The following is a 26,894-nucleotide window of genomic DNA, read 5'->3' on the forward strand; positions in this document are numbered from 1 at the left end:
CTAGATTTGCCAGACCTGCTCCACATGGAGAGCCCATTGCCACTCCAATTTTTTGGTGGAAAATGTCATTGTTAAACATTACGTAGTTATAAGAAAGGACTGTGTCTATCAGTTCTTCAACTAGTTTAATTTCACTAGTAGGTGCATCCAAAATCCTTAACATGTGTGAAACCCATTCAATTCCAACCCCATGTGGAATGGATGAATAAAGGTCCTTTACACATCCACTGTGACAAAAAAGCCATCAGCACAAAACTTTCAATTTATTTATAGCTTGTAAAAAAGACCAAGAATCTTTCAAAATTTGGTTTTCACATTTAATGTATTTCTGTAAAATTTTATCTAATAACTTAGCACAGGTATATGTAATGCTATCTCTCCCATCCACCAAAGGTCTCATAGGTGGGTTGTTTAGATTTTTGTGCACCTTAGGGATCCTTGGTGCTGGTTGCTGTAGGTATACATACAAACTTTTATCTATTCTCGCTTCAATGTACAACTCTTCTGTGAAATCCATAACCCTCCTATAAGCCCCATTCATTTCATTCCTAGAGACCTTTACATATGTGTCGCTATCCAGGATCTTAAACATTCTTGCATTATAGTCATCAGTAGTCATTATAGCAAGGCCCCCACCTTTATCCGGTTTCATAACACGAATTGGAGCCTGTCTTAAAAAACTCAAGATATCCCTCTCTTCCTTACTTATATTGTGCTTGTGACTGTTAGTGTGACCAGATATTGTTTTAACTTTTTTCAAGTTTCTTAAATCCACTTCATTGACCTTTTCAAAAAGCGCTAAAAGGGGATGTAAAGGAGGGTTATATACACTGGAAACATAAAAATCAGACTTGTTATTCAAATTTTCCCCCATTAAAGCCAATAAGTTAAGTTTCCTAGTGAAAATCTTAAGGTCAATTAAAGTATTAGCCACATCAAACTGGACAGTAGGGACAAAGGTGTACCCTTTTGATAACAAATCCACTGTTTCTGGACAGATAAACATATCAGCATAGTTAAAAACTTTAAAGTCTTGGCTAGAATTAAAGAGTACATTACAATAGAATTGGTCATCCAAGGGGCAGTCAGTGGCCGTATTTACTACCATTTTTTCTTTTTGTTCTTCATTGTTCTGTTGTTCTGCGTCACTGGCAGTCCCCTCCCACTTTATTCTGTGCTGAGGTATTCGGAGTAACAAAATCATTATGGTGTACCAGTCTTTCGCTCCGACGGATAGTACTTTGACCATCCTGTTGTTTAGTCCCAGTATGTATATCATTTATACTAGAGGATGCAAATGTCTCAGTCTCCCCCTCTTGGTTATTAACCCTATTATTTGAAGCTTGATTAACATTATTGTTAACAACAGACACTGCCCTTTGAGAATTGGGTGGCTTTGGGTATGCTTTACCTTCCCCATAATCTTTGAGGTCACGTTTTATTTTCTTAATTTAGTAGTGTTCAATTTTGACAAATATTCGTCGATGCTGGCAAAAATCCGTTCGTATTCAAAGCGATACCTAGAGAAACTGGTATCGCTCTTTATTGAGGAATCTAGTTCCTCAATTTCAACCAATAGTTCATCCACCATAACCTGGTAGTGAATACAAAATAGTTCCAAAAGTTCCAGCCCATGTTTGTTAAATAATAAAATCAAGGCTTTATGAAATGCTGAACCTTCCATAAGCCCCGTAGGGAACTGCCATTGCCTGAGCCCCTTCAGTATTATCTTAAGGTTGATGCATTCACGGAAGTATGCTATTTCCAATTGTAACTTCCGTACTTTACATAACTTCTCGTCAAACACATTCAATTTAGAAGTTAAATCCATGCTTACCTCTCAGTCAGCTTCAGTAATGTTGTTCGAATGCACATCATTAAAGGAAAAAGTTCTATGTATCTAAATATTCAAGTTTTCGGTTCTTACTGAATTACCATCCCACTGACGGTTCTCTCCTTCAGTGTGTCCCGGGCTGGTTGCATCAGTAATTACGCTTCTACGAACACTCGTTCCCATTGACAAGGCTGGTTCTTCACTCAAAGTAATCCCTCCAGTTCGAGTAACTAAATTACCGTTGGCTGGAACAGAAACTGTATTACTAACTGCATTTGGACCCTGCAAGTCCTGTTGTGTATTAGTAGCCTCTTCGAATCTCTGACACAAGTTGTCCACCTTTTGGGACAACAGTTCTATCAGTGCTGTCAAATTTCCATCGCCCCCATTGTAGTTTGGGGTAGAAGTAGAACTAGGTGGTGAATCTGGGTCCATGTTGTAAACGAAAACAAACTAAGAAAAGATATATTGAACTTCACCAAAAAACAAGAACACGAATCCCAACTCCCCACAAGCAGTTCTATTTTATTTTAAGTGCGTTAAAATATTATACACTTTTCATCAAAGCCAAATGCCTTAACTTCTTCAGAAACTCCAAACAGCATCAGTTAACCACCTTTATAGTGTGGCCATAATTAACATTCATTAACCAATTAATATCTTAAAAGCATATGCCAAGAAATTAAAACATAATACCTAAAACATCTTCCCCTAGAATAACAGTCATTTAAATTAATGCAATTTTATACACCATTTAAGATGTATAAAAATCATATAACTAATAAATATTTTAATGAATATATATATAAAAAGGGGCAGCTAGGATGACGACAAGAGATGAAGAGTTTAAAGAAGAGTGTACTTTAATGTGGAGTGTACTTTAATGTAATGTGGAGAGTTGGGATTCGTGTTCTTCTTTTTATGGAAATTAACCTTGCCAGAGGAGTAAGAAAGATCATAGGATAGCAATTTACACAAACATTGTAAAAATTAGGGAACATCACTGAATTGATGCTGGTTATGTTTTGGCGCAAACTAGAAAACCTTTTCCTTTTCTAGTATATGATTTTATAGTAGCAAGCTTTCCTGCCCCCATTAGTATCTGCTGCATGTCCTCAGTAAACAGATTCTTAATGAGAATTAAAACCCTGTCATCCAAGCAGTCAGTTGAAGTTGGGTTAGGATATATCAAACACCCCTGATCTTGTGTGAGTAGATCCATTCTCTGGGGAAGTTTGTGGTATCTGCCCTTGGCCATTTCCAAAAGAAAAAAACACTGTTGCCCTTGCCAGAAGAGATTCAGCACAATAATCTTGGGAAATTCCTTCCAAGTCTTCAGAAGTATCCTGGATATCCGTGGAAAAACAACCATTCTTGTCCAAGGAAAATTAAAGGCATATTTCTTCCTGGCCTTCTTGCATGGAATCCTGGAGCAGAATCTTGCCAGCTGATTTTTCAGAGAGGAAGCAAAGAAGTCTACTTTAGGAACTCCCCACAGATGGATCAAATGTTGGAAGACCTCCTGATTTCGTTTTCATTTGTGAGTTTATGCCTTTGTCCTGCTCAGCTTGTCTGCCACACAATTTTGCTCTGATGGAATGCAGGATGCCTACAGAGTGAGATTGTGCTGTGCAGCTATATCCCAAGCTAACATGACTAGTCTGCAAAGGGGGCATGATCTGGTTCTCAGGTAACAACCTGAAGAGGTCCTGGGGACCAAATATGACTTAGAGAGTTGAGTGCCTTGATCATGGCAAGCATCCCTTTTACATTTTTGAGGTTTCATCTGCTGCTGGTGTCCTACATACCTTGTACTTTTATCCCTCCTGAAACTGCTCCACAAGCAAAATCTGAAGTGTCTGTGGTGACTGACTGCTTTGCAACAGGGATGGAGAAGGGGAAACCCAGATTTAGGGACAATGACTGTCTTTATCAAGTGACTGCACTTCTGACAAACCCCAGTACTAGGATTTGATAAGACAAAGGATGCTGATGCAGGGACTAAAGAGACGTCAGATACTACTGTATTTTTCCATGTGGAGTCTTGCCAGGGGTATTATGACAATCACAGATGCCAAGAGACCCAAAATCCTAAGGTATTACCTCTTGGTGACCGAAGTCTGAGTTCAAAAACAACAGAAACAGATTTAGACATAGATGTTTTTTTTTCTCCCCAAGGAAGAAAATCTCTGAACCGAGGTCTCTAGCTGACACTCCAGAAATGTAATCCTGTTTGAAGGAGTCAAAAAAGACTTTTGAATGTTCTACAGGAACTGCCATTAGTGTACGAGTTCTTTCCTCCAAGTGGGAGAATCATGACACTTTTGAAAAGACCCTGCAAAGATATGCAGGTCATCAAAATATGGAAAAATGTGGATACTCTGTAGCCTGCAATGATCTATAACTGGAGCTTGTTACTTTGTGAACACTCTTGCTGCAGTGGATAATCCAAAGGATAAGGCAAAGAACTGATAATAGGACCCAGACCCACAAAGCCTTAACACACACCTCAAGTCTAAGCATCTTTTAAGTTTAGTGTTACCAGGAAGGAAGATGAGGTAGCATATTGTAAAGTGACATTATTTTGAACTGAGGCATCATCACAAACACGTTTAGGAAAGAATGATCCAGAACTGGTCTTCAATCATTTTCTTTTTTTGGCACTGAAAACATCCTTCAATAAAACCCTTTCCCAACCTGGAAAGAAGGAAGTGGCTGTATCTCTAACTTGGACAACATGCAATAAAGTACAGGTAGAAATAAGAGAGTCTTGTCTGGTGGATAACAATTTACCCTTGGAAAGGAGGAATTGTCTCCTACTGACATCTGTAACCCTGATGAATAATCTTCAGAATCCATTTGTCTGAAACTATAGTCTGCCAAAGAAAACCAAGGAGATTTAAACTTTCTGAAAGGGAAAGGGGGCTGCCATGGTGGGAGGGAGATACAACGTTGCATAAAAAGTCATTCTGACTTGTTGGACTGTCCCTGGTTTAGGGATTTCTGAATTCTTCTTAGAACCCCTTTGCCATTTCTTCTTAAATGTCTGTTTACCTGCACTTAGTTGAAACCTTTTTTTTTTTTTTTTTTTTAACTAAAACTTGGTGAGGAGTTAAAGAATTCCTTAAAATATTTGGAAAAGGAGGACTGCTAAATCTTAAGAGATTCCCTGTATTAGCTTACCCCTTTCATCATACTTTTTTATCACCTCTGCAGCATAGGAACCAAAAACAATCTCTATCCAAAGGAGAATTTAAAATATCACTGTTTACGTCATGTGGGAGGTTCTGAGAATGTAGCCGGGCAAACCTCCTCAGAACAGTACCGATCGCCATAGCCCTGGAAGAAGTATCAGCAGAGTCACACACATAATGTAAACAATGAACAGTAGCTTATACAACTGAAGAAACTAATAAAGCAAAATTTTCCTTACAAGAAGAAACTGCAGACAAAACACTGCTCATACTTTCACAATTAGTCAGTTGCAGAAGCATACACTTTTTTATCAAACTAAACAATCTTTCCATCCATATCAAACAGTAAGATTGGAATTAACTAAATGTTTAACAGCAGCAAGATTAAACTAAAGCTTTAGCTGCTGGGTCAGGTTTGTATAAAAACTTAAAAGACTGTGGAACTTAATACATTCTATCTGCTTTTAAAGGGATGGCTGGCTATCAAGAAAAGTTCAAGCAGTGACACACATCCTCAATAGCTGACATAATTGAAGGAATGGAAAAAGGTTCTGGAAATTCCTTCTGTAACAGCAGCATATGGGGGACTGAGAAACCTTGGTATTCTCCCATTAAAAACACTGGCACATTTTGGAAACAGTCTCAGAGAAAGAGAAATCCACACAGGGAGAATCAGAAACTGGTTCCTCCTCTTGGTCTGAGGAAAAAAAACCCTGTATCTGTTCCTTCATCAAAAAGTGTGCTCTCACTTAGAAATACAATACAGTCTTGTGCCGGTCTGTTAAAATACAAACTCCTAGCTTAAGAATAATTTTCTTGGGCAGTTTCCCCCAAATTAAATTTACCTGCACAGCAAAGCAACAGCACAAGCCGACCAATCCTCAAAAGCCAAAAAGGAGCAAATGTTGCTATGGCAGGAAAGTTCTGAAGTCATCTCAGCTCGAGCTGACTGACAGTTTAAGCATGTAGAAGGTGTCCTGAAGTTTCAGAAGATGGACAGCTGTTATATCCTATGCAGGATATAACCCATATAGTGAAGGCTACTTCAGCAGTGATCAAGAAGATAAACAACAATCCATGCCAAGTTTCCTTTCAGCTCTTTTCATACAAGCTTTTTTCTTAATTTTGATCTTTTACTTTAAATTACAGGCATCTGATGTGCCAAATTCTACTGAATATACAGGGATGGGGGGACTGCTAACCAACAAGGATCACAGAAAAAAACTTGTGTCCTGACAGCACCTAAAACAGTACAGGGATTGGGGGGGGGGGCACTAGACACCAGGGATTACTTTAAACTTGTGTGCCACAATGGCACTTGAACCAATACGGGGACCATGGTGGTGGGAGTACCACCAGGGACCTAGGGTTATGATGCAGGACTGCAACCTTCGCTGATGGCCTTCAGAAAAGGAGACACAAGGGATATTCTATCAATGCGGGGACAGGTAAGGGGACTGTTGCATATGTTTACATTTGAACGTGTATTTGAGTGTGGGATTGCTGTGCTTACATGTTGTGGCTTCTGCAGTTAACTAGTCACAGTAATTTACTGCAATTCATAGACATCCAAATGAACAAATAATGTCTGTCCTCATAGCAGTAATATATTAATGAATTGCAAAATGCTGCACTGCAGTAACAGATCCATTTTACATTGGACTTTAAACTATTTCCAGGACTGCCTTATCATGAATTTACCACCACTACTTACCTATGTCACTAACCACTGTAACTTTGAACCTTTCATGCCAAGACAAAAATTCACACACTGCATACATTAAAAGCACATTAAAACACACAAATGCCATGCAAGCAAACAAAAACTTCCACCTAACTCAACCCTCTATAAATCTGTTTGTAGTCTTATTAAAACGACAAACTAAAAACAATGGAATAAAACAAGCACAAACTAAACTGATCAGAAAATGGCATTAGTACTTAAGAAATTAAGCAAAAAACCCTCAAAACTAAAGTGAAAAGATGACATACAAAAACAGCCTAGTAACAAAAAAACACTACACAAGCAGCATGAAGCCCAATAAGATATTATACCTGGTTACCGCATCCACACATAAATGGTGAAACTAACTCAAATTAAAAGAACACATACAATATGTGGGAGAGGCCTTGTTTGTGTGCTACATGAAAAATTCTGAATGGATTAGGAAGTTAGGTTATGATGAATGGCCCTAAATGTAATAGTACAAGAATATTTCATAAAATTTGTTTATGTAAGCCATTGTAATTTTTTCTCATGGATATACACTTACCTATATTTTGCATTCCTTCTTCTATCACGTAGCTGTATTTTATGTTTATGTCAAAACTATTGTTAAATGTGGAAGTTTTCTCCCCTGGCCTCCAAAAATAATTTTATCCCAGTTGGACTTTCCTGATAAACAATGATAAATAAATCTAGAACCCCTCCAAATGTGTGTATATCTACACACACACAGATTTGATTTTCAAGCTTGCAACCTAGTAGTCTTGAAGAAGATTGGCTCCGTGATGATATTTTCTACTTCACATGCAGATAAAGATGACTTCTGAAGGAAGCTAATGACGTACAATACCATGGAATAAACTTAGATTCAGAAGTAATACGACACTATGTACTGCTGCCATCTCTTTTTAATTTTGGAAATCTATATTTAACAGAAAGTTCTCTAATCTAGCATTAGCTCCATCAGTGGTAAATTCTAGGCACAGACTTCTAAAGAGAAATTAGACACAGCCTTGTAGGCCAATAAAGACCACAACTATGTAACCTGTTAGAAGCATAACACAATAACAGTTCATTAAGACTTAGTGAATACAAGACGTTTTCCAACCCTATGACATCTGTGATAAGGAATCACTGTAACTTTTTATATAGTGTTAGGTGTTTGTTAGAAGGCTGTGAAACTTAGCATGCAAGTCAGATATGTAAAGTATAAAGTTGTGCAGTGACCTCCTTGGAGTAACTAGACATGCCTTTTCCCCAACAGTTAGATGGGTGAAACAATACTCTTTTCTGACTCTAGTAGATACACAATGGTAAATTTTTAAAAATGCGACCTACACTGCATCTAGATCTTTAGGGATTACATAGTTTTTAAGATACAACCATTAAATTGGAAATAACATATATATGCAAAGCCTCATGATTTTATGTTTAATGGCATTAAAGTTAAGATTACTACTACTGCACAATGACTGGATTTTCTAGTCCACCTTGAAGAAAATCAGCATCTTCTATTGAAATAACTGCAACCCAATTTGCAGTTAAATTTGGTTAGCCATAGCATGTTTCACACTTTTATGTTTGAGAATAGTCCAAAAAGATGTGGCATCCCCCAATAGTACAGGCAAGTGACCACCCACCATCATAACTTCTTGTGTCTTGTTGCATACCCAGCATTTTACGCACTGATCTATATATGGACTGAATGTTTTTAATCTGCCAATTACTTATTTATGTGAATAGCAATGAATGTTTTAACAACATCAAGATAAACAGTATGCACTTTTAGCCCTTCATCAAGTGCTGCTGTTACGTCTTCAGAGAATGCCATGCGAGTCTGAAAGCAAGATTTCTCATAAACAAAATTCACATTGTATACCTAAATGAGGTAAGTCTTTTGTATTTTTCTGGAAACACTCCATTATGATTATTTCTATAATTTACAGAAAAAAACTTGACAGACTGACACTGAAGAACGTTTGGGTCTAATATTCCCACCACCTCTACCATGGCCTGATACAACTACAGTCTGTTAGCTAAATTTAAGGACATGACCACAGGCTAATACTTTGTTTTACACAGTCTTTTTTGTTTTTTTCTTGTTTGTGGGTAGGAAACCAGCAGTTTAGTCACCTTTCTCCATGGAACATCAGTAGTTATAGAAGGGATTATCTACCTCATCATAACAGCACACCAACGTACGTCTCCAGTTGCACTAAAGTTTGCACATTTTTTTGCTGGCGGTACTTTTACTGTATCCTATAGCTGTGCTATCACTTTACTGTTTATTAATAATGTTACACTCACAATAGTTCCCTTTTGAATTTTCTGACTTAATTAACAAATACTTTATGATGATTTTCATCCTTTACATCAAGCCGAGTTCACATATCTAATAGATCAGGCATGTAAAGTAAGGATTTTATGCACTTTATCTAACTTATACTTGTTTTAAGACCAAAGTAATTAGCGTGAAAGTGAAATACTAACACTTATTTCTTAATATCTTATTAATTTTGTGAGTCTATGAAATAGGACTTTGTTGAAATTATCTGTAAAGTTGTACCTTAATGGTATGTTTCCCCTACATGATAAAACTCATTCAAAGCATCCTGAGGAATCTCATTTTGGACACAAAGGATAGCAAACTGGTCTTTTTTGTAATAAAGTAATTTACTGCATCACAGTTTACACAAGTTAAGTCCAGGAAGTATTTATGACTGGGTTTGATTTTAACTTTAAGACCTCTTAAAGATGATGTACCACAATGTGTTAATTAAAGAAGGAACAACACATGCTGGGGAGCAGAAAGATTCTAGCATTGCCAGGATGATGTCTAAGCTATTTCCATCACTAGTTGGAGTTCAACAGACTTGGTCAAAATTGTTCTGATTAACACATTTAATACTTGGGCATATTTATCTCAGATCAGTCCCTGGGCAGCTAAAATATCCCACAAGAATTGCATTTTCACCCTGGAGTGCAGTCAGGCATCTCATGTTATGCTACAAAATACTGGGTGTCTACTCAGCTCAAAAGTAACGTGAATCACATAGGCATGAAAAATATGGTGAAAAAAAAGTCCTCATTCATTGCTGTTCCTAAGTCTTTATAATGAGGAAAAACGATCAAATGGGTTCTGTTTACTGCATGGATTAAGACACAATGCAGCACCCTTATCAACATTGAAATTAATATCACTTTTTTGTTACCAAGGGCACAATTTGGTTGAAGTATTCTTAGAAAGTACAGACAAATGGAATATAAACTATGCAACCCACTTTATAGTTTTCTCCAAACTTCTGAACCTCAGCCACAAAGAAAGTACATATTACAGGGCATAACACAGAGCCCTAAGACAACCTACTAGATTTTAGACTATTTAGAGGGAACATTCAGCCTTGTACATCACATTTCTATATCCTTATTCCCGGTACCAGTGACAGTAATTGTTGAATTAGCAATTTTCTGGTCTTTAGTACTCTTATTGTTTTCTTTTCTTTTATTTTTTTTTTGGTGTTCCTTTGCAACTACTGGGACATTCCCTCCTTTCTCATTAGATATGTAACAATAAAATTAGGTACACACTATTATATTTCAGGAATGGTACAGATAGCAATATTCTTCAAAAAAAAGAAAATCTTGTAAATTAGCCATTTTATTGTTGTATTTGATGAGATTTAAAAAAAAGGCACAGTAGGGATGGAAAATTTCATATTCAATACTTAGAAGTAGAGGTGAAGTCAGTCAAGTGCAAAGCATTTACCTGGTTGCCCATCTCGTTCCAGGCTGATAGGTATGGAATTCTCTGAAGAGGACACCTCATACTTAGCCACTGAACGGATTTGCTTTTTGAAAAGGTTATTTGTAATCTCAAACAACCAGAACGTGATGTGAAGAGTGTGCTGAATTCAAACATAACCACACTGTTAGAAAGCATCACTCATTCTGTATAAGGCACAGGACTTTTTGCTGTCAAGATTAACATTTATGAAAAAGGAACACTTACTTAGTTTAACTTTTCACCATATTTAAGGAAGTCTCCTCACTACTGCCTTAGTGTGGAAAAGAGCCACTGAAATTCCTACCAGGAAACACACATGCTTCCTCTCAAATAAGTGATTAAAAAAAAATAGCTATCAAATAACAGACTCCAGAAAAAGAGGTTACCAGTAAAATCTCTACAGAGTTAAGGCAGACATTCAACACATTACCATCTCATTTTACCAATCTCACCTGCACAAGTACTGACTGCAAAACCAACCCTTGCATGAGCTCTGTCAAAAATAACATAGAAGCCTTCCATGAAGGTAGCACCAATAATCAGCCCGTTAGATGACGGAGCAATGCCAAATCTGTAGCAGTCTAAAGAGTCTCTCACTTCTGCCACATACAGGATATAAAGCTGAAAAGATAATCCAAAAATAAGGTCAGAAAGTGTTTTCCTTTATTACTATACTATCTATGCATTTTACGAAGTAAGATGAAAAGCAAAGCATACCACTTGGCAAAACAATGTTATTTATTAAGGTATATATAATTTACTTATGCCAGAAACAACACAATCTAAAACAATTGCTGATGAGTACTAATATATTAAATAATATCCATTGTTTTTCCAGGAGGGAGGGGAATGTGCAAACAAAATGAAACCAGACACCATTATTGATCATCAGAGCTCAAGATTGTACTCAGCATACAAATGCAAAGGTGTTATGAAAACAAGAGTAGCGAGTAGAAATTAACAAAAGCATGTAAGAACTATACCAGTTGTACAGCATAATTGTCACCTACCAACCACGAGAAATAAAATGCATTTTATTGTGATTCTAGATGAGCCAGCAGGAAATGAGTGCATGCATGGGGTGCCTTATATACTGGTAACAGTTGTCTTTGGACTCAAACACCATCAAAGGAAGAAACAGCACAGGAACTGAGCCTGGCTTATTTTGTTACTATGTTAAATCAACATGTTAGTTAGGAAACGTATGTACATGTCATTGAAGTACAAGGGAAATTAAATGGGAACTGCCATCTCGCAATATATGGTGAAGTTTAAATACGCAACTGTTAATTAACATTAAGGTGTGAGCAGCTGCTTTTTTACTGTCTGCAGATGATGGGGTCTTCTTAACCTCAAGTGACTGCACCTTCAATTTTCCCAGCAGTGATTCACTACAGTGTGTGAAAAGTACAGTTGTGTACACTTACCATAAATGTAGATGTTTGAGTGTATTCACTGTTGCAGTCATCACATTTGGGTTATCTGCCTACAGGTAGCCCTCAGCTGGCCTGAATACCAGAGTCTTAAGATTTCTGCATTGGATGCTGTTGCTTCTTCCATGATGTCAGGACGTCAGGGGTATAAAACATGCAGCCAATGCCATTACATCAGTTTTTCTTGCTCCAGATGTCAGGTGCCCCCACAATAGGAAGCAATTATATGGTAGGGAACACCCCCAGCGAAAAGCAAATACACATGATACCAAACATGATACAACATATACCAAACAAATAGGATAGGTAAAAGACAAGAGAAGTCAGGGAGCTGGAGGGAAAGTAACTAGGACTTCAACAGTGAATACACTCGAACATCTACATTTATAGTTAAGTGTACACAAGTGTACTATGTTCTTCGTGTTTCACTGTTACAGTCATCACAGTTGGGTTGATTCCCAAAGCTAAGGAATGGCGGAGGTAGTAGCATTAGGGCTAGCAATTAGGCCCTGTAAAACTGCTGTGGCAAATCCAGCTCTGGATTTAGAAAAAATAGGCAGGTGGTAATGTTTGATGAAAGTATGTACAGGGCTCCAGGTTGCAGCTTCCAGGATGTCCCTGGTAACTCCTCTGAGAAATGCAGTAGAGGTACATGCAGCCCCGGTGGAACGTGTTCTTTTCCCCTGTGGGGTAGGTTTCCATGGTTCTTGTAGCAGAAATGGATGCAATGTGCTATCCATTTGGAAATGGTTTGCTTAGAAATGGCCTTCCCCTCTGCCCCTGCAGCAAAGCTGACTAGCAGCTGGTTAGATTTTCTGAGAGGCTTAGTCCTGTCCAAATAGAATCTAAGCTGTCTATGCATGTCCAGGGGATTCGGGAAAAAAGTAGGCAAATGAATGGACTGGTGCAGAGCCACACTAGACACCACCTTGGGCATAAATGATGGATTAGTCCTGACGTAAACCCTGTCCGCATGGAAGATAATGAAGGGTTCCATTGCCATAAGGGCCTGCAGTTCAGACACTCTTCTTGCAGAAGTGATAGTTAAAAGTAAAGCTGTTTTCCAAGAAAGGAATTTCAACTCTGCTGTAGCAGCTGGTTCAAAGGGGGGAAGGCTAAGTTTTTCCAACACAAAGTTAAGGTCCCAGGATGGAGTTGGGGCTCTCCTGGGGGGGGGGTCTTACATTTTTGGCCCCTCTAAGGAATTGTTTTAGCAGTGAATGAGCGAAGAGGGGTGGCTCAGTATTATAATGAGCTGATATGGCTGAGGCATGAATCTTAATTGAAGAGAAAGATAGGCCCTTGTGGAGCATTTCTGTTAAATAATCTAGAATATGAGGTAAGCTGGGCACCGTTGTGTCCATCCCCTGAGAGTGGCTCCAGGAACAGTATCTTTTCCACTTTTCTGAATAGGATTTTCTAGTACTAGGCTTCCTTGCCTCAAGAGTGACATCCAGCACCTGCTTACTGAAGGTTGCTAGAGGTGAGCTCAGGGAATAAGCCAGGCTGCTAGGTTCAGGGTTTGAAGCTGAGGGTGCAGAATCTGGCCCACCTGCTGGGACAGCAGGGAAGGGGTTTGAGGCAGGTGCCATGGTTGTAGCACTGTTAAACTGTGCAAAAGGGGGTACCAGTGCTGGCGTGGCCAGTCCGGTGCAATCAGTATTGTCCTTGGCTTGTCCTGTTTGATTTTTAGAAGGACCTTCGAGAGGAGAGGCGGGGGGGCTTAAACTGAGAGTCCTTCCCAGGTAAAGGACAGGGCATCCACTTTCCAAGCTTGACTGTGGGGAGTTCTGGTGCAGTATTTGTTCAACTGGTAGTTATGAGTGGAGGCAAACAAGTCTACCTCTGGTGTCCCCCATTTGTTCCTCAAGAACTTAAATATTTTGGGTTCCAGTTTCCATTTGTGTGGATCCATGAGATTTCTGCTTAAGTCGTCTGCCAGTGAATTTAGTTTGTCTGGCAGGAATTGAGCTTGTAGGTTCACTTGGTTGCTCAAGGCTGTGTTCCACAGAGTCATGGCTAGTCTGCAGAGTGGGTAGAAATGGGTTCCCCCCTGCTTGTTTATGTAACACATAACTGTCTTTACGAATAGTTGTCCTGGAAGAATAAGGTCCTTGAAGGCTGTCAGAGCATTCTGTACAGCTAACATTTCTTTTTGATTGATATGCAGGTGTATCTGTATTTGGTTCCATTTGCCCTGAATGAACTGCCCTGCCATATGAGCCCCCCATGCATAGTCTGATGCGTCTGTTGTAAGGTTTTGGTTGGCAGGGGGTAGAGTGAAAGGGAATCCCTTGTTGTGGTAGCAGGCTTCTGCACACCAAAGGAACTCTGCCCTTAGGCAAGGAATGATAGGGAATCATTGTTTCCAGGTCATGTGAATGCTGACACCATATACTTTTTAGATACCATTGAAGTTTCCTCATATGCAGTCTTGCATATGAAATTAGCAGCATACAAGAGGCCATGAACCCCAGGGATTTTCCTTGCAGATAGCTGGGTTTTTGTGGCCAGTAAGTTGAAGTAGGATGTCAAATAAACTTGTTTCTCTGTAGTGAGGAATATCATCTGGGAAGTTGTGTTCAAACTTGCTCCCAGGAATACAATCGGTTGGCAGGGTGACAGGTGTGATTTCTTCTCATTGATGGTGTATCCCAGTGAAGTTAGAAGTCCCTTTACAAATGCCAGGTGCTGTAATAGCAAGTCCTGACTTTCTGCCTGAATCAGGCAATTGTCCAAATATGGGTAAATCTGAATATTTCTCTTCCTCCAAAATGCAATGGCTGGAGCTAGGCACTTTGTGAATACCCTGGGTGCAGTAGATAAGCCAAAGGGAAGTGCAGAGAACTGCCCTGAATCGTAGGTTTTTCCTGCAAGATTCCCTGATTGGGATGTGCAGATAAGCTTCTTTTAAATCTAGGGTTGCCAGCCAGGTATCCTTGGCTAGCATAGGAAGAAGCTGTTGAAGAGTTAGCATTTTGAATTTTGGAACCACCAGAAAGGTGTTGGGGATAGACAGGTCCAGGATAGGACGTTAGGAGTTTTCTTTTCTGGGAACCAGGAACAGTCTTGAATAGAAACCTTGTCCCCTTTGTTCTGCTGGGACAGGTTGAATAGCCTTGATGCTGAGGAGAGAGAGAGAACTTGTTTTTGGGCCTCCACCTACTGGTTTGGGGTGAGGTCTGGCCAACCACTTGGGGGTGGGAGAGAGTGGAAGTGGAATCTGTATCCTAGGGAAACTATGTTTAAAACCCATTTGTCTTAGGTAATGAATTCCCAGTTTCTTCCATGTATGGCAAGCTTTCCTCCCAAAGGTGCAAGTAGTAGGGCAAGGCTTGGAAGAGTATTGCACAATTTTTCCATGGGGGGGTGGCTTACTACTCCCTACTTTGGGAGTGGAAGCCCCCCACTGTTTAGATCTGTGCATAGTCTTGGTTGTCTGCTGCTCCTGGGTTTGGAATGAGAAGGCCTGGAAGGGACCGGAAAGGACCATTTCTTTGAAGGCCAATGTCTACTGAATCTAGATGGCTGTAGTAGTAAGAAATATTTTAACAGTTTGCATAGATTTAGCTTTTTCCTCCATTATTTTAAGGACTTCTGCTCTGTTGCCAAAAAAGCGCTCTTGGTTTAAGGGTTTATCCAGTAATTTGGCTTTGACATGATCTGGCAAGTTTTGTTCCTTAAGCCAAGCTAAGTACAGACCCAGTGACAGCAGCCCTGCAAGATGCTTCTAAAGCATCAAAACCACATTGCAGAGTATGTTTACCACCTTGGTCAGCAGAATGCATTACGCTCTTGTGTTCAGCACAGTCAGAAATCAACATAATTTTCTGTTTAATTAGTTCCATAATATGTTGCTCATACTTTAACATATGAAACTGGCAATTTAAAACCCTAATAGCCAGAGTAGCAGAGATGTATACCTTCTTACCCCATTTGTCTATAGCCCTAGAATCCCTTGTCAGAAGGGGTAGGATTTTTGGCAGAAGTAGCCTTAATGCTTTAAGGTCCCTGAGAAATGATCTCTGGATTCGCAGTAGGATTCTTGAAGAGGAATTTGAAAGAGTCAGGTACTCTGCAGTACCTGCTTACCTTAGGGGCAGGTTTGCCTTTTACTTGGAGGAAGTTGATGTGGTTTGAACTTGTATATACTGTTTGAAACATTCTTGTTACAACTGTCTGATGAAGTCTCACTAAGGGGTGAGATGAAAAGTGCTTTATGGTTGTTTTTTATTGTTTTTATCGTTTGTTTGAAGCAAGGTCTGAAGAATAAACTTTGGAAACTACTACTGTGTGTGTGCCTCAAGCCCTCTTGCCTGCATTCCTGATTTTGCAGTTACCTGTTCCAGTATTCCAAGTCTGTCTAGTGTGTTGGCTGGCATGAAGGGGACACTAGAGGCTACAGTTTTGAACTCCCAGGAGGGGAGTACAGACCCGCTAACGTTACCGGTGGGCAAACTACTGGAATGAGTGGATTGTTTAACAGCTAGAGTGGAATCACTGGTTACTACCATGTCGTCCTCCGAAGACCTGGCACAGACGCTAACCTTGACGAACCCAGGTTCAACATTGTGGATAGATGTGCAAATGGTAATGATGAACCATTATTTGATGTAAGCATACATGCTACTTCAACAGAACCAGTTGGTGGAAATACAGTGGTTGAACAAGCAGCAGACCCAGTAGAGACTGAACCCTTGGGGCTTATTAGGACTTCCAACTCTGGGGTTACAGGTTGGCTACAGGAGTGGCCAACATTGTTTGGACTGACGAGTAGTACTCAGAGGGGAGACCTGGATGAAGGGACACAGAACTCTGCTGTGGATATCACCACTGACTTGAAGAACTTGGATGGAATGTTGGTGAAGTATAAAAAATTACAGTTAGAAATTTCATATTTTAAAGAATGTACTAGTGAAGGTATTGTCCCTAAAGGACTGAGGTCCTGGCAATACCCGAATGGCCTCATTCAAGGTTCATAATTCCATGAGGAGTTGTTGATGTTGTTTAATAGACAAGGTTTGGAATTACTGGACTTGATGAGTAAACACTATAGAATCATGACTGAAGCCCTTTTAAAAGGGGTGACTGCATTAGATGAAAAAATAAGAAGGAATGCTGATTTTTCGAGGTACAAATTTGAATATGACAGATGCCTAACTAGTATAGACCAACACATTACCAAACTAAAAGTCACTAAAATAAAGAAACTGAACAGAGACAGGGAAGCATATGCATCTGGCTCTGTTTATCCTAACCCCCCACCATCACAAACTGGTCAAGGCCCTTGGCCGAATCTTTGGATCAATGAACAATACTGGTTATCAAGCCGGGGTCAACCCTGGGTTAGATGGCAACAGTGGCCAGGGTCCACCCCTACGTGAGCAGGCCGTAGGCACCTCAAGGGAAACCACACGAGGCCGGAATGAAACTGGTAACCGATATAGGAATAATAACAACTTTGGAAACCAGTAGGTTTTCGGTCACAAGCCTCGGGGTGCAACCTGAGGCAGGGTCTTCCCAGGGTGAACTACAGGAACTGGAACAGGTATTAGTATCGGACCCACAACAACCCAGTGCGGAGAAAGTACAGTTGTGTACACTTACCATAAATGTAGATGTTCAAGTGTATTCACTGTTGTAGTCATTACACTTGGGATATCCTGCTGGCAGGCTACCCTCAGTCGGCCTGAATTCCAAAGTCTAGGTCTGGCGTCCGTTGCTGTCACCTCTTCCCTGACGTCAATGCGCCAGGGGTATAAAAGATGCAGCCAACTCCATTTTCTTCTGTCTTTCTTGCCGCGTGGTGCCCGAAGCATAAGCAGTTCACAAGTGCCGATCGGCCGACTCCTGAGATTTGAGTGTTCGAATTTCAGATCCGAAGTCTTCATTTAAAGCTAAGTACCGCATTGGGGAAACCTTTTTCTTGCTCCAGACTGATGTCAGAAAAAGTTAATAATTGTATTTATTGTGGGAAGCAAATACCTCATAAGGACTTTCATTCTTACTGTATTCCTTGCCTAGGCCCTGACCACGACGTTGCTAGTTGTTGGTTTAACCAACGCACTATTAAGTGTCGGTATGATTTTGCATTACACTATTTTGGCAGAAGATTTAATTATACCATGTCATCAGATAGCCATCCGACTACCAGAATTCACAAGAAACGCAAAGAGAAAGAAAAGGACAGGCATCCGAGGTCCAAAACCGACAACGAGGCTTCTTCTAAGCCAGTCGCCGGTTCACCGGTTCTCAGTGAGGCACCTTCGCAGCCCCTGACTCCCGCTACTTTAGACCAGCAGGCTGCTGCCAACTCCCACACGGAGTCGCCTAGGTCACTGGAAGGTCAAGGTATTGGACCTTCGGAGACTATTCCCTCAGATGGGTCCGGAGCCACTGAGCAGGCATCGGCTTCTGAGGATGTTTTCAGACCAACTCAATTATACATTAAAACGACTTCAGCTTCAAAGGTAAAGACTAAAGCACCCTTAAAGACAAAGAAACAAGTACAACAGCCTCATGGACAGGCCTCCATGCCCAAAAAACAGATGCTCAAAATGGCCGGAGACTTAATTACTTTGATCAGGGGTTCCCATCCCCCTCCTGATAAAAGGGCTAGGCAAAACAGAGAATCTGAATCTTCAGATCAGGTTTCCATTTCATCTGATTCCTCTTCTGATCAGGAATACTCTCTTCCTCCCTATGAGGATTTTGATGCTGAAGAATCTATCCCTTCAGCCTCTCCTCCTGAGGATTACTCTTTTGGGGAAACCTTGCATACCATGAGGGAGCATTTCCACTGGGAGAGCCAAGATTTTTCAGAATCTAAGAAAAGGCTCAGAGACTTTCTTTTACTACCACAACACAGGCCCCTAAGCTATTCCACCTGTGTTAGACATTGTTGATGATGTATTTTCAGAGTCCAGTCTGACTCCTGACTCCTTACCTCCAGCTCCTGTTAAGCCAGACAGGTAGTACAGGGTCCCTTGACTCTCATAAATTCCTTTTCAAAAACCCTGTGCTGACCCAGAAACCATCTCTCAGGGTCCCAAAGGGGTCAAGGCTTCTGCTGCAAAAAAACCTACCCCCTCTGACAGGGATTCTAGGGCATTGGACAGATGGGGAAAAAAGATTTACACCTCCGCTACCTTGGCTATAAGGGCTTTAAATTGTCAGTTTCATATGCTCAAATATCAGCAATATATTATGCAACTGCTTAAACAGAAAATGTTGACAAATTCTGAATGTGCAGAAAACAAAGAAATGCAGGATTTATTGCATGAAGCTGAACAAGTTGGAAAGCATAATTTGCAATGTGGTTTTGATTCTTTGGAGGCCTCCTGCAGAGCCGCTGTTACGGGTTCTGTCATCAGGAGACATGCTTGGTTAAAGGAACAAAGTCTGCCTGATCATGTCAAAGCAAAATTATTAGATGCCCCATTACAGCATGATACTTTGTTTGGTGTTAAAGCAGAAGAGGTGTTAAAGAAAATGGAGGACAAAGCTAAATCTATGCAAATGGTTAAGGATTTCTTACAGGTTCAGCCTCCAAGATTTAGCAGACTCTGGCCTACAAAGAATTGGTCCTTTCCAGTGTCAGACAGACCTCAAAGGGGAAGATACAGACACCCAAGAGGCAGATCCCAGCCCCAAGGTTCATACAGGTCTAAACAATGGGGTGCTTCTACCTCCAAAAGTGGAGAAGACAAATCACAACCATACAGGAAACAGTCCCAATGACTTCCCCCTGCCTGCACCAAGCACTTATCTTCTGGCAGCACCTTTAGGGAGAAAACTAGCACTTTTTTCTCAAAACTGGCACATAATAACCCAGGACAAATGGGTCCTAGACATAGTGTCACAAGGCTACAAGTTTCACTTCCATACCCTGCCAAGGACAAACGGTTGGCCAGACCTGCCAAAACATTAATGGGCAGAGGCACAAAAGCAAGTCTCATCCCTCATGGACATGATGGCCATTCAACAAGTACCAGAGCAAGAGCAGGGACAAGGAGTTATCCAGCAGGATAACCCAAGTGTAATGACTGCAACAGTGAAACACAAAGAACATCAACTTTGAACTGGTATACAATAGCCAAGATGACTTTAAAATTTTTAATTTTTCCACACTGAAAGTGAGCATTGAGCTAGCGGATTTATTAGCGAAAGGATTAACCTTTGTTCCATTTCACAAAGCACCCTTTGCTGAAGGAAGCTTAACTTTAGTTACTTGTTTGGGGCTAGACAACAACCTCAGAATCTGTTTTATGTATATAGTACCTATTGCCCCCCATTACATCCGACATTACCAATGTTTGAACATTTTTGTGAAGTGGACTTATTCAATTGCATTTGTGTACAAAATCAAAGTAAAGGGAAGGGTCACAACGTTACTAAGGAAGAACAAGCACTTAATTTGGTTCAACAGGCACGGGTGAGGGTGATGCAACCTGATAAGGGTGGAGGACTGGTTATAATGAATAATGATGAATATGTCAATAGAATGGAAAGGATAGTAATGACTGAAGCATACACGGAGGTGTCCTGTAACAAATTAAATATCGCTTACGGGAGAATGTGCTAACTTAGAAGAACTGTTTATTGAGACAAGGATTGACATGGATATATACAGTTTCTTATGTATGCCAGCACCTAGAATTCCAACTTTGTTTGGCATCCCCAAGATCCACAAGACTGTCTTGGACCCACCAATGAGACCTCTTGTGGATTCCAGGAATAGCATCACTTACCCATTAGCCAAATATATTGACCATTTTTTGTAGAAATATGTAAAATTACAAAAACAGATCTGCAAGGACTCATGGTCCTTTTTAAGGAGTATACAGGATTTACAGTTTAATGAGGGCTTCAATTTCCTAACTATAGACGTTAAAGATTTGTACACGTCCATCCCACATGTTGAGGGTGTAGAAAGGCTCAGCCTGTTACTGCTGGAACTGGAAGCCTCTAGAAGTTTAATTTCTTTGCTCACTGAACTGCTGGACATAGTGTTGTCTAATAATTATATTACCTTCAACAACAGGTTTTTCGTCCAGTCCATTGGCGTAGCAATGGGCTCCCCATGTGGAGCCAGCTTTGCCAACCTAGTGATGGCTTCTTGGGAAAGGGAGTTTATTTTAAATGTACCTGAAATTAGAAGCCAAATGCACTTTTACACAAGATACCTGGACGATATCTTTATGTTGTTTAAGGGTGATGAGGTGGAAGCTAACAATCTAGTGACATACCTCAATAATACCACTGTTTTTTTACAGTTCACACATACTTTCCACATGGAAAGAATAGCTTACCTGGATGTTGACTTAAAAAAGGACCTAATTAATGGTTGCTATACAGCTCGTATTTTCAGGAAAGATACCTACTCGAACGCTTTTTTACATTTTGACAGTTGTCATCCACTATTTCAAAAGTGTTCAGTGGTAAAAGGCCAACTGATACGAGCAGCTCAGATGGTTTCCACACAAGAGGAGTTTTTACTAGAATGTAATCAACTTCAGGATATGTTTATCAAGAGGGGATACTCTCCATCTATGGTTAGGGAACTGGTAAGAGAAGTACAAAACAAGAGGCAAAGGGGGCATGTATCAACCTATACTGGGGGTTAAAATTAATGAGGAACAAAAGGAAATGCACCAAGTTCGGATGATTCATGATGATGCTCCTTTAGTAGGGTCCACTTTTATTACTACTTTTAGTAGCAATAGTTATGATATCAAAAACATCATTAATAAGAACTGGGATTTAATAGTCCTTGACCACAATTTATATGCTAAATTGAAGGACCCTCCTAGAGTAGTTTTTAGACGTGGTAGGAATTTAAAAAGCTTATTACAGACTAGGAAGGAAGACAATTTTGGAAGCAGGAGGAAAGGGATGATAAAGTGTAGCATGTGCCCCCAATGCCCCTTCAATGAGATTGGGGTCAACTTCTCGATCAGAGGAGTGCCCTATGCATCAAAGGGAAAATTTGACTGTAAAACTAAAAGTATAGTCTATATGGCCCAATGTCAAGCCTGCCCAGCTTTTTATATTGGGAAGTCGGACAGGAAACTAAAAGAAAGGGTTTACTAACACCTTTACAGCATTAGAACATCAAAGCAGGAAAATGCTCTGGCTAGACATGTGACTGCGCTACCATTACACTCTTTTAAATTTAGAGTGACTGACCAGGTTACGAGTGATGGAAAAACTGGAATTAATATGGCAACTTCGTACTAGGGCCTGCTACCCGCCAGGACTGAATGAAGTTTATTCCATATCCTGCATCCTTAAACTAAAGAGTTTAATGAGGTGAATATATGCCTTATTCACTTCAGCCTGCAAGAAAGGTTTCATATTTTTGCTTAAGCAGGGTATGTTAAATATTTATCTAAATAGTCAAAAATGTACTTATTTGTTCAGTTAGGTATATACATGTTTATACATATACATGGTTACTCACATTCACTTTGCTGTTATCTACACATGAATGTGTCTGCATTTAGAGTTGTTTATGTGAATGTGTACACTCTTATTTAATCTTTTATCATATTCACCGGACGTCCTTTACAGGATGGTTTTCTCTGCTCCAGTCTTTATACCTTTTCAGCTTGATGGTTTTAAATTCAGACAACATGGGGCTAATATAAGTGTTTTATTATATATTTCTTCATCCTACTTTTTAGAACTGTCATTATTAACTACTACTGAAAGCTATTTAAGATTTTAATACTTTTTCACACAGTGGTAAAGTATTTTATTTTATACTGTTTTCAATTTTACACTTCGTTCTTGACTTCTCACTTTTTACTGTTAACTAACTATTAGTTTTAATGTTAGCATGTTTTTTAAATATTTCTGAATATACTTTTAAAAGGTCTTTTAAGAGCGTTTTCGAACTGATGAGCTACATTTATATTTACACATATACAAATATATTTACTGCATACATACTTGTTTTACAAGAAGCTGGATTTTTAAAGAAGCATACAATGGGTTAACTGTTCTTTCCTGCTTACCTTGGGGGCGGGTTTGCCTTTTGCTTGGAGGAAGTTGATGTGGTTTGAACTTGTATATATGGTTTGAAACATTCTTGTTGCAACTGTCTGATTAAGTCTCACTAAAGGGGTGAGACGAAAGGCGCTTTATTGTTACTGTTTTTTATTGTTTTTATTGTTTGTTTGAAGCAAAGTCTGAAGAATAAACTTTGGAAACTACTACTGTGTGCGTGCCTCAAGCCGTCTTGCCTGTTTCCTGTTTTTGCAGGTACCTGTCAGGTTTACTGGGAGCTGGGGGCAAAGTGTCTGGGGTAAGGCTGGATTCCAAGAAGACATCATCTACAATCTCCAGAACAGGAGGGATAGCTAGAGACCTGTGCTGAGGCAGGTTTAAGAATTCCCTAAGTCTCTTTTTGGACTGAGAATAGTCCTGGCTTCCCCAGCAGAAATGTTCCCTAAGGGTATGCAAGGTTTCACCAAAATAAAAATCTTCATGAGGGGAAGCAGAGGGAATGGAATCCTCTGCATCAGAATCCTCATAAGTAGATAAGGGTAAATCCTGGTAGTCAGAAGGAATAGAGATATCAGATTCCTGATCAGAAGAATAAGAAGGAAAGTCAGTTCTAGGTCTCTTAGAGAGGGAAGGCTGACAATAAGGTCTTCAGCCATTCTAATCATTTGTTTTTAAGGCAAGTGCTTTGGGTTGTCGGTTTTCTAGGTGTAGTGCGAGCTTTAGGCCTGAGGAATTCGATATTTTTTGCTTGAAACAAAGTCGTTGGTTTGATATGAAAATCTGTAGGCCTGAATACACCCTCAGAAGCCGGTACCTGCACAGCATCTCCGGACCCATCCAAGGTAGAGTAGAGACATCTGCAGGTTTCATAGCAGAAGAAGCATCTCACGGCATACCGGACACCGAATGGGTCTCAGTAGAGGCCTGTGGATCTGTAGAAGTGGGCATCAGGGGCTATGAAAGCGCCTCACTGAGTACCAGTGGACTGGTGACTAGCTTAACGGAAGCATTGTTGGCAGTTTTGGACCTATGCAGTCTGTCTCTGTCTTTATCCCTATGTTTTTTCGGATGATCGGTAGGTGGATGGCTTAACGAAGCCATTTCAGAGTACGGAGATCGAGAACTAAAGTATTTAGCTACAAAAATTGCCCGATGATGAATAGTTTGGGCGTTGAACAAGGCACAAAACCAACAGCGCAAGAAGTCGTGGTCTGGGCCTAGACAGATAATGCTGTAAGAATGAAAATCTCTATGAGGTATTTGCTTTCCACAGGCAAGACAATTATTAATTTTTTATGACATCGGTTAGAGCAAGAAAAAGGGATCCCCAATGGGGTACTTATCTTTTTGAAGACTCAGGTCTGAAACTCGAAAACGAAAATTTCAGGAGTCGGCCGACTGGCACTTGTGAACTGCTTCTGCTTCGGGCACTGCACAGGAAGAAAGACTGATGTAATGACTGACTGCATGTTTTATACCCCTGACATCCTGAAGTCATGGAAGAAGTGACAGCATCTGATGCAGAAATCCCAAGACTCTGGTATTCAGGCTGGCTGAGAGCTACCTGCAGGCAGATAACCCAAATGTGATGACTGCAACAGTGAAACACGAAGAACATCTCAAAATTATCAGCAAACAAATCCAAAACGACAACAGCCAACGATATATTCCACTTTTTATTGACAGGAACAGAATAAAATAGTAAGCGCTTTCACATCCTATGATGCTTCTTCAGACTTCAATAACATTCAGTGAGAAGCCACTCTTTAAATACAGCTTCTTTGCACAGCTTAATCACATAACAAGCAATTACCTATTCATGTTTAAAGTGCCTGTGCCTAAAGAATTCAGTAGTACTTTAAAAGTTGATCACTTAATCCAGCATTATGTGCTTAACAAAGTGCAGTTGAAATAACTTTATAAAAGTGTTGTTTCAGCATTATTCATAAAACACATATAAGGCACTCTTTAGATGCAGCTTCTTTGCACAACATAATCTCATGTCAAGCAGTTGACTAATCATATTTAAAGTGCCTATGCCTAAAGAATTCAATGGTGCTTTAAAAGTTAGTCACTCAGTACAATATTATATGCATAACATAATGACAATGTTATTTCAACAAGTGTATTTTATCCTTTGGAGTCTTCTTCTGAAAACTCCATTGAACTTATTGACCAAGTTTATAAAGTTTTGTCTATATAAATTAGCTTATTAAAAATATATAAAAAATAAAATACAAAAAACTATGATGTCTAGTAAAAAAAATATATATGCCATTTTTAAAATGTCTCACTAAAAAAACATATAAAAAATCAATGTTTTTTGGCAAGCTTATTGTGTCCATATACAAAGCTTCAGTGTTTAAGTGGTCTGGCTGCTAGAAATGGTTTTAGTGAGATCTTCTCATTTAGACCATGTTTATGGGCTTGCAGCCTAAGGATCCACTTGTTTTCTACTTCCTCTGTTCTATTTTTGGGGTTCCCCAACCTACTTGTCCTATTCACTTTTTCCAACACCCTAAATCTAAAACAATGCGTTAGACCATTTTCTATTACATGTCGTGCCAGTGCATTGGTGGTATTTTCCTTGTTTATAGCATAGATGTGCTCTCTTATGCATTCACGTAACGTTCTGTTGGTTTTTCCAACATAGAACGTTTTGCATAACTGACATTGTGCCAAATAGACCACATCTGTGGTTTTGCAATTAGCAAAGCCTTTAAATCTATATGTATGCCCTGTATAAGGGTGTATGAAAGTTGCTTCTTCCGCTATGTATTTACATTGATTGCATGCATTGCAGGGAAAAGTGCCTTCCTTCGATGTCAAAGTAGGGCCCCTATGCATTTGTTCATAGCATAGAAGCCTATTCAATGATTTCATGTTTCTATAACCTATGCTCGGCTTCTCGCTCACTAAGTTCCTAATTTTGTCATCGGCTTTCAATAATCTCCAATTGTCCTCCAAAATTTGTTTTATATGTGTGTTTCTATTGGTGAAAGGAATTACTAACCTATTTTTGGTTTCAGTATTGCTAGTGGTATTCTCATATCTAAAATCATTGTCCCTGTTAAAAAACGGGGTACCTTTACCGGCTCTATGTATATTGCCCGTCTTAATGGCTTTCTGCACCTCAGTTTTTTTGTATCCTCTAGAAACAAAGTTATCTAGCAGTCTACTTTGCTGCTGATGGTAAGTTGTGTCTTGCGTGGTTAGTCTCGATGCTCTAAGGACTTGGTTCTGTACTATGTTGGAATGTATATGTCTGGGATGCATGCTGTTTCGATGTAGAAGGCTATTCTTCCAACAGGACTTCCTATGTAAATCTGTATCAATCCCATTGTTGCCCTTAGTTAACATTACATCCAAAAATTCTATCATCTGATGTGAATATGAACATTCAAAAATCAAGAAATTGGTCGTGCCATTGATATATTCAACAAATTCCATCAGCTGTTGTTCAGTTCCCCCCCATACAATAAAAACATCATCCACTAATCTATTGTAGTGTTTGAGACAATGGACATATATCAAATTCTTTAGTACATATGTTGTTTCCCAAAATGACAATACCAGATTGGCATAAGAATTGGCACAGGGAGTGCCCATGGCTACTCCCTTTTTCTGTAGATAGTAGCCTCATTGTATAACAGAACATTGTTTTCAAGCACTATGTCCAATAATGTCATCCAACAGATGACATTGTTGTTTGTAATGTGGTTCTCAAGCAAAAACAGCCTAACATATTCTATTCCTATAGTGTTAGGAATGGATGTAAATAGCGATTTTACGTCAAGTGTAACAAATAAATCATCCTTTCCAATTGGTGTAGCTCTATTGAAACTTGCTAAATTCTCAAGGAAATGTTGAGTGTCCTTGAGTATGTGGCTGGTGTTGTTAACTATTGGCTTAA

General features: G+C 39.6%; 1 protein-coding gene across 2 annotated transcripts in view; it reads right to left on the reverse strand.

Annotated features, from left to right (window-relative positions):
* Nucleotides 1-26,894, reverse strand: part of BACE2 (beta-secretase 2) — a 1,024,906-nt gene that overhangs the window by 53,480 nt on the left and 944,532 nt on the right. The window contains exon 8 of one of the 2 annotated variants that reach the window (XM_044071568.1): nt 10,991-11,159. The exons of the other annotated variant lie outside the window; for it this stretch is intronic. Coding sequence (XP_043927503.1) covers nt 10,991-11,159 — 169 coding nt within the window. The remainder of the gene's footprint in view (nt 1-10,990; nt 11,160-26,894) is intronic. 2 annotated transcript variants of the gene reach the window in all.

The sequence above is a fragment of the Protopterus annectens genome, chromosome 5.part0 (assembly GCF_019279795.1).
Source record: "Protopterus annectens isolate FY-2018-M chromosome 5.part0, PAN1.0, whole genome shotgun sequence".
Lineage (NCBI taxonomy): Eukaryota > Metazoa > Chordata > Ceratodontiformes > Protopteridae > Protopterus > Protopterus annectens.